Here is a 12,182-nt window from a genome sequence, read left to right on the forward strand (position 1 = left end):
TATTGTACCTTGTAAAAATAAAACCCATATTTTCTCAATTAGGCATATCTGTGTTTTTGAAAACCCTTAACATTTTGGCTATTAATTTATAGAAATGTTAATGATGAAAGAACAGAGCTTTTGAGTAAAAATACTTGATTTTTGTATCAGAAAAGTGATCTTATTACTTCTATCATAATCTTTGTTGTACATTTTTGTTGACTACTGGAAACTGGCAAAACATTACAGTCTACTTTATTGATCTATGAGTGTGTTCTGCTCTAAAGGCTAAATAGACTGCTGGTGGCTTCTTGTGAAGATCTTCTGCCTGGCCACATGTAATCATAGTTACTGTGATAGGAACATATAGAAGAGGATCTAATAACTGCATCATAGAACATAGCTGTCTCAGTTACCATGTACTGTTGAAAATCTAGTTGTTGTTTAGATGTCTGATATTTCTGAAATGAAAACTTGAAGTTTTTCAGAAAAGGCCCATTTTAGAAGTAAATGATTTTCAAATGATTACTTGTGACCTCACTTCACAAGGTCACTTTCTTTTAAATTGTAACTCTCCAAGCTCTCTCTTGCATTAGGCACCTGACATTTGTTCCAAACTGATGTGTTTAGTGGATGATGCAGTTCTGGAAAAGGTATGTTCAACATAACTTTTTGAATGACAATCCTTCCCTGTCTCTGTTCTAAGTTGTTTTAGGTGCTTCCTGTACATCCTCCTATGCAAAATACTTAAACTCTATATGCTGTGAAGTGAGTCAGTGAATTGAATGGATCCTTACATTGTTGTTTTTGGTCTCATTTGCTCTCAGAATTTCAGTTTTACTTCCTGTTCACATGCCTTTCACTAATAGTTCAATAATGTATTGCATTGACATGGCTTATACTTAATCCATGGGCTCAGACCTATGCAGTATATAATTGGCTGTTTCTCAGGGATTTCTTGAACAGGTATCGACTTCAGTACTGTATTCTGGAAATATGGAGAAATAATGTGTGAACTAAATTAGCGTGTTGGTTTTGTACTGATTCTCTCTGGTGAGAGAACATCTATGTGTGGTATTCTCTGCCTAGCTCAGACAATGGCCTGGTTTGGAGGTAACAATAAGCCAGTCACCCTGGGTTCTGGAGCAGCACTGGTTTATTGTGCTTGAGCACCATTCTGGTGTGTGGTGCCTGATAGCTCTGGCATGGCTCCTGCAAAAAGGAGCTGAATAAACCATGGACCGTCCATCCATGATTTGTTTACCGTTATGTGTGAACTGGGAACTTTGGCTTGTCACTCCCCAGGCAAGCCAGAGTAGTAAGCCATATTTTTTTTGTTAGCTTAAGACTCTTGCTTGTTTGAGGAGAGACAAGCCAGAGTTTCCATTTTGCTCAACGATAAACAAACCATGGACAGATGGTCTGTGGTTTCTTTAGCCGCTTCCGCTTGCAGGAGGATCCAAATAGGAGTGATCGGATAGCGTGCCTCAGCACACTGCTTGAGCATGATAACCCAGGGTTTCCCTGGAACCCTGGCTTATTGTTATGTCCGAACTGGGCTAATGTTTCCTGCATTCAGGGATTGTGTGTTAACATACAATACAAAGAGGGAGAAGCGGTGGCAAATGCCTCTTATTTATATCATGCATTAAATATTAAGCAGCTTAATGTAAAATATTTGTGATGGTGCATTGTGATATTTGTTCTGTATTCACTTTTACATGATTATTTAGTTAAAATTAATTATTTCATCTATGAACAAAAATGTTCATAATTTTCTTGGTATGAACACATTTTCTCCATATCTAAAGCTTCTAGCCTTATGGCAAATGTTGTTTGGATAACAGAATGATTATTTAGCAGCCATTATTATTCTTACCACTTGCCTTCCACTTATTATATCATATCTTCTTGAAATCTGTTTGAGGTCTAACAAGTCTTTCTCAGGAGAACAATTAGTACTGTTTGGGAGGGTTGGCAACCTGCTATTTGAATTATTCAGAGTTGTGTGTGTGGGAAATCGAATACCAAACCATCGATGTTGGTTTGAGCGTTGTTGCATTGGTGTCTCAGTTAGTAGTTGGTAAAAGATCATCATTCTAGTTATTTGAAAGGTTTGCTGATCAGGGAAAGGCAGAGATGCATCCAGTACTTCATGACTCTTTCCTTGTCCCTGCCATTATGTGGTTTCAGCTATATACCACATTTTGCTTCAGATAACACTTGATAGTAAGACCAGCAGTTCAATTTGTTGGGAAACATTCAGGTGCACCATTGGCAGAAGATGAACAGTCACAAGACTGGAAATCATCCTTTGCTGTCTCTCTGTACAATTAGAGAACTTGTGTCTAAAGGTTTATCACAAAAAATATTGGGGTAGCAGCACTGTGTGTTTACACCCTATCCTATCCCCTGTACGCTGCTACTAGCCATGCTGGGGAAAGATACTGGTACAGCAAAACAAATAGAAGCTTGGGAATGGGGTTAGATTGAGAAACAGTGTTGCAGGGGAGGGTTAAAAGTCCTCTCCCCCAGCACTGCTGCTCTGATCAAATTTGAAGGCACCCTTCCCAATATTAAAAAAAGAAAGTGATCCCATCCCAGATCTCCTGAATCACATCTATTTTGGACCTAAAGGTAAAAGGTAAAGGTGTCCCCAAACAGTTGTGTCCGACTCTAGGGTGTGGTGTTCATCTCCATGTCTAAGCCGAAGAGCCAGCGCTGTATGAAGATGCTTCCGTGGTCATGTGGCCGGCATGACTGAACACCAAGGTGCACGGAACGCTGTTACCTTTCCCGCCAAAGCGGTACCTATTTATCTACTTGCAATTTCTTGCTTTCGAACTGCTAGGTTGGCAGGAGCTGGGACTGAAGACGGGAGCTCACTCTGTCATGCAGCACTTGGGTCTCGAACTGCTGTCCTGCCGACCTTCCGGTCTGCAGTTCGGCGTCTTAACCACTAAGCCACTGCAGATCATTTTGGACCTAATTCCCCACAAAGTAAAATATTTCTATCAGAACAGCATCAGAAATGGCCAGTACAAATGCCAACAGAACAGAATTTACATATGGGTATTGTATGTCCAATAAAATGTAACTTCTGGACAGAAACTTTGGCAGAGAGAAGTTAGGTTACTAAGGGCACAATCCTATGCATGTTTAGACAGAAAAATGTCTTACAACTGCCAGCATGCCCCAGCCAGCCAATTAGGATTTTGCCCTAATTGTCATCTAGATTTTAAAGTGGTCCCACTGAATCTCATGGACATGGAAGAAAATCCCAATGATCACAAACATATACTTGTTAACTGCAACAAGAATGACTATAACAAACCACTTGAAACAGGTGAATTCTTCTGGTACCTACTGATAATCAATGGTATGCAAAAATCTGGGTCATTAAGGTATATCAGCTGATGGCCTGCAGTCTCCAAAAATACAAAATTTGTAAAAAGAATTGGCTTCCTTAGGCTAGACTGTAACAATATAAAAGTTCTATATCTATATGAAGTAAAATGTATTTTTAGACCTAGTGTGTTAACTCCTAAAATACATTTAGGTGGGGGTGGGGGCAGAGCGTATGAGCAAGGAGAAAGACATGGGTTGAATGAGCTCCTCAACAATAAACAAGAAAATGACTTAAAAAATTGATTTCTAAATCTAAACTTATCACAGATACAAGGCTTAAACAGCAATCTGGCAAGTACAACTGAATTTAGAGGAAAAACATTACTGGACTTCTTTAAAATTAAAGTTAAAGTGGGCCTACCAGAAGAAGAAATAAAACAACCTTGCAAGATGGCGCCTGGTTAGCAGAAAACTACAAACGGATCCCCAGCGGAGAAACCGCTGGAGTAGAGAGCTGAACTGGCTTCCCAGTTTACCCAGTTTAAAGAAGAAATGTTAAAAAAACTGGAAAGAGATTTTGGAACAAACATTGGAAGACACTAATGCTAGAGTAGAGGTGGTTGAAAGTACAGCTTCAGAAGCATTTCACCTTGCAGCTGCAGCAAAGAATAAAAGTGAACAATTACAACGAGAAAATATTCAGATTAAGATGAAATTAGAACAAGCAGAAAATCTGAGCAGACATATTAATATGAGAATATGAGGACTGATAGAATCAGCAGAAACTGGGGAACTAAGATCCTTTTTAGCACAATGGATGTCATCATTACTACCAGACTTTCAAATAAAAGAAGAATTTGAAAGAGCACACAGAGCATTAAGACCAAAAAGTGTAAATGCGGACAGACCTCGTGATATAATAATCTACTTTGCAAGATATACAAAGAAGGAAGAATTTATGCAAAAGATAAAATCTGCAAAAGACATACAATGTAATGGAAAGCCTGTTTTAATCTTGCCAGACCTTTGCTCCAGAAGCTTCTAAAAAGCGACAGGAGTTTCGCCCATTTACTAGAAAGCTACAAGAAGCGGATATATTCTGGTGGGGCTTTCTTTTCAGCATTACAGTTATCATAATGGCGGCCATTATGTGGCAACAACTTTAAAAGAAATGGCTGGACATTCAGAGCTCTGAAAATAGACTTACCTATAGAATTTGCATCAGAAAGAATCCTGAAAGGAGGAAGCGCAAGTATGGAACATGGGGAATGGGAGTTAGCTCAAAGGCGGAAAACACTGAGAAGAAAACCAACAGAACCTGATAGAGGAGTTACTACCAGCGAGATTACAAAGAACAATTCAGTATAAGAAATAAACTCCTAAAAAAGTCTAAGAGGATTGTGTACTAGCAGAGGGACTGACTGTAAATAACATCATACATAGAAATCCAACTAGGTTTAGATGACAAAGAAGAGAGAAAAGTTGTTTGTTATGAAACTTTAAAAGTTGAGGATGTCTCATGAAAGACTCAGATATAACCATTGTTAATATCTAACAGCATTATATATCTTGCTCACTGTATGCTCGTATTAGGAAAACTTTAAAAAGAGAAAACCTGGGTGAGATATCACCCAGGAAGAACACTTCTGTGTTAAAACGGGGTTCGGGGGAAAAGCTATTCCTATGGGGTCTAGCAGCACATGTTGGGGAAATGCTGCAGCAGGATCAAAGGGGGGAGAGGGAGTTGTGGGATTGTTCTCTCAAGTTTTTAGTAGTTTGGCCGCTGTTTAAGCTGCGAAAGAACCTATATTTGATGGTGAAATATATATGAGTACTAGAAATATAAACAATAATATAAGCAAGTTACAAATAAGTACCTTGAACATCAAAGGAGGAGGGACAATAATAAAACGAAATAGATTACAGAAATTACTAAGAGAGACCAATGCAAATATTTTCTTACAAGAAATATGTAAAATAAATATTAGAGACACTTCCATGCCTACAAAAAAATGGGATAAACAATTCTATGCGACAGGAACTAATAAAGCACAGGGTGTAGCCATTTTAATCCGATCTGATATTGATTTTTAATTACAAAAAATTCAAAGAGACATTAGAGGTCGCTATATCTTCATATACCAAAATATAATATATATTTTAGCTTCAGTATATGTACCAAATGCATGGCAACTTTACTTTCGAAACATCACATTTAATAAGCTGAGAAACTTTTCTACTGTGACAACTATAGTAGGGGGAGACCTGAATTGGAATCTCCAAGGGGAAGATCCCAGAAAACTGGAGAATAAGGGAAAAAGTACGCTAAATTCATCAAGACAGCTTGTAAAACAAGAAAATGCAAAGAAAGCTTTCAGGATATTTCAGAACTGCAGGCTAAGAAAAGCGTGGGGAGAATGTAATCCAAATGACTATAGTTATAATTTTTACTCAGAAGTGCATGATACTTAAGAATTGATTGTATCCTAATCTCAGAAGGAGAATCATCTAAAGTGAGTAACACTAGAATTAATATAATTAAGGTCACAGATCATGCTACGCTAAACGTACCATTAAAGAGATACTAAAGACGTCTAAAGAGATACTTGTACTGACATGGAAACTCCATACAACTTTATTAGCAACCAAATCAAGTAGGAAAAAAATACAGGAAAATTTAGAACTGTATATAAAAGAGAACACGTTGGAAGGTATTTCCTCCACGCACAGATGGGAAACACTAAAAGTTGTAATCTGTGGAATATGCATACATGAATTAAGTAGAATAAGAAAACAAAGGAGTATGCAAACATCAAGCTTGAATTTAGACATTTAAAAAACTTACTGATACATACAGTATGGATCGATCAAAATTAGGAAAGAATTAGAAGAAAAAATGGAAAGAATTGGATAAATTAGATATAAATTAGATATAAATAATACAATGACTAACTTGTTATACCTTAAACAAAAATATTATGAATTTGATGGGAAAGGGTCCAAATTATTAGCCAGTAGGGTCAGAAATAGTAGAATGAAGAATAACATTATAGCCATAAATAATTCAGAAGGTGAGAGAATAATTGATTTACCCAAAAGAAGAGTTTGTAAAATATTTAAAAAACATTTATAAAACTATGAATATAGATCAGATGGTTAGAAGAATATCAGAAAAAAGGCTAAAGTCTCAAACCTAAAAACACAGAAATCACCAGGTGTAGATGGATACACTGCTGAATTTTTCAAACAATTTAAAGACACTTTAATCCCACAGTTACATAAATTATTTAATGCAATTCTGGAAGGAGCTCCACTCCCAGAAATGTGGGAAAAGTAACGCATAGTACTCTTACTCAAACCAGGGAAAGACCCATTAAAACCCGATTCTTATCGGCCAGTCTCCTTATTAAACATAGATTATAAAATATTTGCCTCATTGTTGAATAATAGGATTAAAAATTATATAGAAAAATAAATAAATGCAGATCAGTTTGGTTTTATACCAGACATATTTCTGATCCAGTTACAAGGGTTTTTAGGTTGATGGGTTATTGTAAACAAACCAAACTACCTATGGCTCTGGTGGCATTGGATATATATAAAATTTTTGACAGCATTAATTGGAATTTTTTAAAAAAATGCATTGAAATTTTATAAATTTGGTCCCAAATTTTCCAGTGCCATTGGTGCGATACATTCCCCATCATGGGCCTGTATAAAAATGAATAACTCAGATTCGGAATACTTTGAAATAGGAAGTGGAACTAAACAAGGTTGCCCCCTTTCCCCAACTTTATTTACTCCTTTTGTAGAAGTTTTAGCTATTTAAGAAATAATGATAACATAAAAGGAATCACAATAGGAAAAACAGAACCACCTAATCAATCTTTATGCTGATGATATGCTGTTAAACCTACAAGATCCAATATAACCTGCATTGACCCGTTCTTACAGAATGAATTAGATCACTTTTAAAATTTAGCAGGCTTACAAATTAATTATAATAAATCAGAATTAATGAATCGAAACATATCCCCCCAAAATCAACTTTTAATCTCCCAACAGCTTGGAATCCCCCTATAGTCCAGCAGATTAGTGAAACTATTGTGCCTTGGATGATAAAAGCATGAAATTTGGCACACTTTTAGACCATACCATATTGAATATTCTTTGCTATAGAGCCATCTCAGATTTCCACTGTAACAAAATTGGCAGCCATTTTGAAATATGGCCACCAATTGTAGTTACGATTCCTCAATTTTCGGAGAATCATGAATATTTTAAGGTTTATGAAAGCTGATTTATTTGCATTATAACTTTAGAAGTGTACAAAAAGCCAAATGGGAGTTAATAACAAACGAAATCTTAAGGTTCTGTAATAGAATATAGACCTATGTTGTTGTTTTTTAAAGCTAGGCATTGGAAAATAGACCTTAATAAAGAACAGAATGATTGCTGTTTATTTCATGTAAATACAACATTGTCATTACCAGGCCTACCACACTAAATTATTATTTTTTAAGTCAAATACATGTGGATACTGTTGGACCCCCCCTTATTAGTCAGTACAAAGTGTGCCACAAAGACAAAGAGTAGTACACTGTAGAGCAGCCTTGTCACACCTGCAATGTACTCTATAGTCTTCCTTGCAGCCGCATTGTATAAGTTCCCTACAAGCTTGTATAGCCTCTGGTAGGGTTGTCTGGCATATTTCCCACCCATCCTTCTTCTTCCAACCTAATCATTCAGTGCGGGAAGCTATGGTATTGCAATCATCATTTGGGCCCAGCATTGACCAGCCTGGTAGACAGCCCTTTTGATGTGCTGAATGAGCTCATCCTGTGTAGGAGGCAGACCATCAGTTGCTCTACCTTTCTTTGTGAACAGCTGCTTCCTTGCATCATTAACATGCTCTTCACTGCTGGTACGATCATATAGCAAAACTACACATCTCTCCAGTGGCTTCAGCGATTCTTCCACTGCCTGCTGTCTTGGCCTATCAGCCAAGGTACAGAATGCTGTGGTAACATCTCCATATGCATTCCAGGTCTCCCATGCAGTCCTTTTACCCCTGTCTCCAAAAAAGGGCACAGTATCACACCCAGTAATTGTGTGGAACATTGGCAAGACGACACATCAATCAGGACCCAAAGCTATTGCTAACTCATGAGCAGCAAGGATCCGGACGTTCTTCCCAACTTCAAATGCCATCCATGGTAGATTAATGTTCAGGCGTTGTGTTGATGTTATGGCCAGAACTATAGCGTCAGTGTCAACGGTATGTATTAGGGCTTTAGTATACCTTTGCTGTACACCATCACTTAAGTGGAGTAGGATGCGAGTGCCTGCCTCTTTGTGTGAGCATGGAGTTAGTCCCAAAACATCTTGATTTACACAAAGCATATTGATCTTGTTTGTAGTAATCACATGTTTGTTAGTGTTAGTGCCTGCTAGCATCATTGCCAAGAAGGAGAACATCAACAACTCTTTCCAGTTTTTTGGGACTGGACTTGATGGCTTGGTATGTTTCCGAACACTTTTTCCCCTTTTACTGAAGCTGTGATGAGATTACAGGGAAGGAAAACATCAGTTGCATAATCCTGGAATGTTTTTGCAAGTCCTTGTTGCAGCATGTTGATGATGGTAGCACCATCAAGAATGGTCAACTGCACTATAGGATTAGAGAAGACGTGAGCTTGTCCAAACAGTGCAGACAAATCAGACTTTGATCTCGACTTTCACAAGTGTGAGCTTGTCCAAACAGAGCAACAAATCAGACTTTGTTCCTGTTCTCAGGCTCCCCATCTTTGACAGTGGGAGATAGGCATGATTTTCATGGCGAAAGAAGTTATCTAGATTACCATTGCATATCTGTGATGCAAAGTAAGGTCTAGAGAAGAGCGAGCAGTCATTCCTTAGGGATATCAGTTGCAGCTGCAATCAGACTTTTCTCTGATTGGAGGATGGCTGAAGATACGGAGGTTGTTCCATTTGATAGGATTTGTGATAGGTTTGTCTTGGTTGACAAGCCTCTCACTGACATATGTTTCATATTGGGCAGCTCCATGTTTCTCAGTCTTGAGTAGTGTGTCTGCCACTGCTGGATCTACAATGTTTCTTCTGTCAAGTACAATAAGATCACAGCTGTTTTCACCAAGTGGGTTTCCCATATCTTCTATAGCTTGAGTGAGAGATTAAATTTTGCAAACATCATCTGTGAGTGCTTTTTGACCTCATGGTGATGCTCCTCAGTGTCCCAACTCTTATTACTTGAATTCTCAAATTCTTGAGTTAAGCGGGCCATCTCAGCGGACCAGACACCATCCATAGACGCAGAGCTGCTGGGTTTTCTGTTAGGCCTATAGCCCCACCATCTCCTTTTACAGATGCATTATTCTGCTTGTGGGCCTGGTCAATGACAATAGCAGAGAAGGCACATTTTGACTTTTTTGTGACAAATTTCCCTTTCATGAATTCTTATTAGATGTTACAGTGGCACTCTTTAAGTGAAACCATATCACGTAAGTGGACAGGGATCCATCTTGCATAGTGGGTATGGTCCAAAGCAAAGAACCAGGGAACAATCTTGGACAGGGCCTCAATATAGAGCTGGAAGTCTCCCTGTCGTATCGGTCTCACATAAGTAATCAAGACCAGCTCCAATACACCAGTCTTTCAGCGACAAGAAGTGGCCATTGTCATCTAAGTCTTGGCTGTCCTCATTATAGGCCTGCTGGAGAATTACGTAGAGACTATTGGCTGTGATTTGATGAGCCCTATGGGTGCGTGTCACATGGGACGCTTGTATAAATGAATCCGCTTTTCCTGCTATGATAACACCAGCCTGAACAAGCACTCCAGTCCACCGGCTTTCATCTAGAAGATTTCCAAGTACCTTGAGAACCATCATCTCAGTATGGAGCCCACCAAACATTACAAATTATAAACAATTATTTATACTGTTATAATAACATTGTAAATAAGGTTATATTACTTATTTTCCTTAACTCCATTTTGCATGTGCATATGCACATGTGTGTGCTTTCCTATGCTTGTGTGTATGAGTGTGCTCAGTAGAAGTCGGGACATGTATTTACATACGAAATTCAAGCAAAATCACATTCATTTTGACCCAAAGAGCATCAGATGTATATAATACCCATATCAAGGGCAAAGGTAACAAACAATAAAAATAATATTTTTGTAAAAAAAAATTAATTTAGGGAGCAATTCTATGGCCGCTAGTCAGCGGCTAGGCAGCCATAGGATATCTGGTTTTCTGGGAACTGACATTCCCCCCATTCTGCACTGCCTTACAGTCAGCGCAGAACAGCCCCATGCTCTGCACTCACAAGAGGAGTGTGGAGCGGCCAAAACGTGGCGTTCTGGGGCGGGGAGGGCGGAAATACTGGTATGACACATCCTATGTGTTGTCCGGCCTCCTCGTCCCCCGCTCCGCCCTCCCATGGCTAGACAGCCAAAATGCTCCGTGTTTCTCCTGCCCTGTATTGGATAGGCGGCTGTCTCTAAACTAGGGAGGCAACCACCTATCTGCATAGGATTGCACCCTTAGACAGGGAAATAGTAAAGATTCTATACCTTTTTTGATCCCAGTGGTGGGCAGTACTGAATATTTTTCTTGCTTTGAAGGTTTGCCATAATAATGAAGTTGTTATTTCAAATTTTCATTTAATTCTTTTGTTCTCTTTAAAGAATATAAATAATTTCTCATGACTGTACAACTGAAAAGTTTTATCCTTTTACTATTTATACTGTACTGATTTCAGTCAATGTAAAATTTCAGGAAAAGGTTGATAGTTTTTGTTTTAAATCATTTAGAAATGTCTTCAAATTCTGCCCCCCCGTGTTCTTGCCCATATTTTCTATGTTTTAGGAGAATATGTAGTACTGCGCTTTTTAAAATCCTTCTATTGTATTTAGAAAGGATGTGCCTCACATTTTAGTATTATTACTCCCAAATATAGTTGGATGGAACAGATTAAAAAAAAAATTACATTCAAATTGGATAGACCAGCTAACAAACTGGATAGAGTAGATAAAAACAAAATTACATATGAATGATGATAAACAGCAGAATAGAAAGATTATAAAATCATAGCAGTAGAATAAAACCAATTCAACCAGGTTGTAAAAGGCCTCAGAAAATAGAAAAGTCTGGGCCAGGAAGTCATGAGAGTAGGTGCCATTCAAGCCTCTGTGGGGAAAACATTCCAAAGGGAGGGTGACAGAACCGAAAGTCCTCTTCTCTGGTAGAAAGTCCTCTTCTCTAGTAGACTAGCAATGATGCAGAGAAGGGCCTTGTTGTGTTCTAGTTACATTTGGAGGAAATGATAGGTTATACTTCTGTATTGTCTTCCTTTTTTCACTGTAAAACACTAATATTTAATAACTACTTGTGTTCTTTACATCTTAAGCAAAATATTTCATTATTCTTGTCCACCTGAGAGCCAGTAATAGTTGTCGGACTAGACTGGGACAACCCAGGTTCAAATTCCTGCTGAGCCATGAAGCTCATTGGGTGACCTTAAGCTAGGCAAAGAGAGTGATTAGGCGATTTCACAGAATTGTTTTGAAGATAAAATGGTGGCGGTGGAACCATGTATGCTTCCCTGATCTCCAGAAGAATGAGAAAAAATGTAATTAAAAATACTTCTGTGCGTTTATAGCAGAGCTAGTATTTTCCTTCTTCCCTGCCACATTCTTTTTGGGAGGGATGCTACATATTAAGGCAGGGGTCTCCAACCTTTTGGGGCCAGTGATTTGAAATTTGAAATTTTGGGAAAGTGTCATGGGCTCAGTCACAAAATTGCTGCAATAAGTGGAGGTGCCCATTC

General features: G+C 38.3%; 1 protein-coding gene across 4 annotated transcripts in view; it reads left to right on the forward strand.

The window, feature by feature from the left end:
* Positions 1-12,182, forward strand: part of KDM5B (lysine demethylase 5B) — a 90,186-nt gene that overhangs the window by 17,194 nt on the left and 60,810 nt on the right. For 2 of the 4 annotated variants that reach the window (XM_084853734.1, XM_084853736.1), the window contains one exon: positions 576-632. The exons of 1 other annotated variant lie outside the window; for it this stretch is intronic. In XM_084853734.1, the coding sequence (XP_084709860.1) occupies positions 576-632 (57 nt within the window). Of the gene's footprint in view, positions 1-559; positions 633-12,182 lie in introns of all 4 variants that reach the window. One more of the 4 variants, XM_084853738.1, reaches the window with a different exon arrangement.

The sequence above is a fragment of the Heloderma suspectum genome, chromosome 4, assembly GCF_057233095.1.
Source record: "Heloderma suspectum isolate Gila_16-S chromosome 4, 16-S_ref, whole genome shotgun sequence".
NCBI lineage: Eukaryota > Metazoa > Chordata > Lepidosauria > Squamata > Helodermatidae > Heloderma > Heloderma suspectum.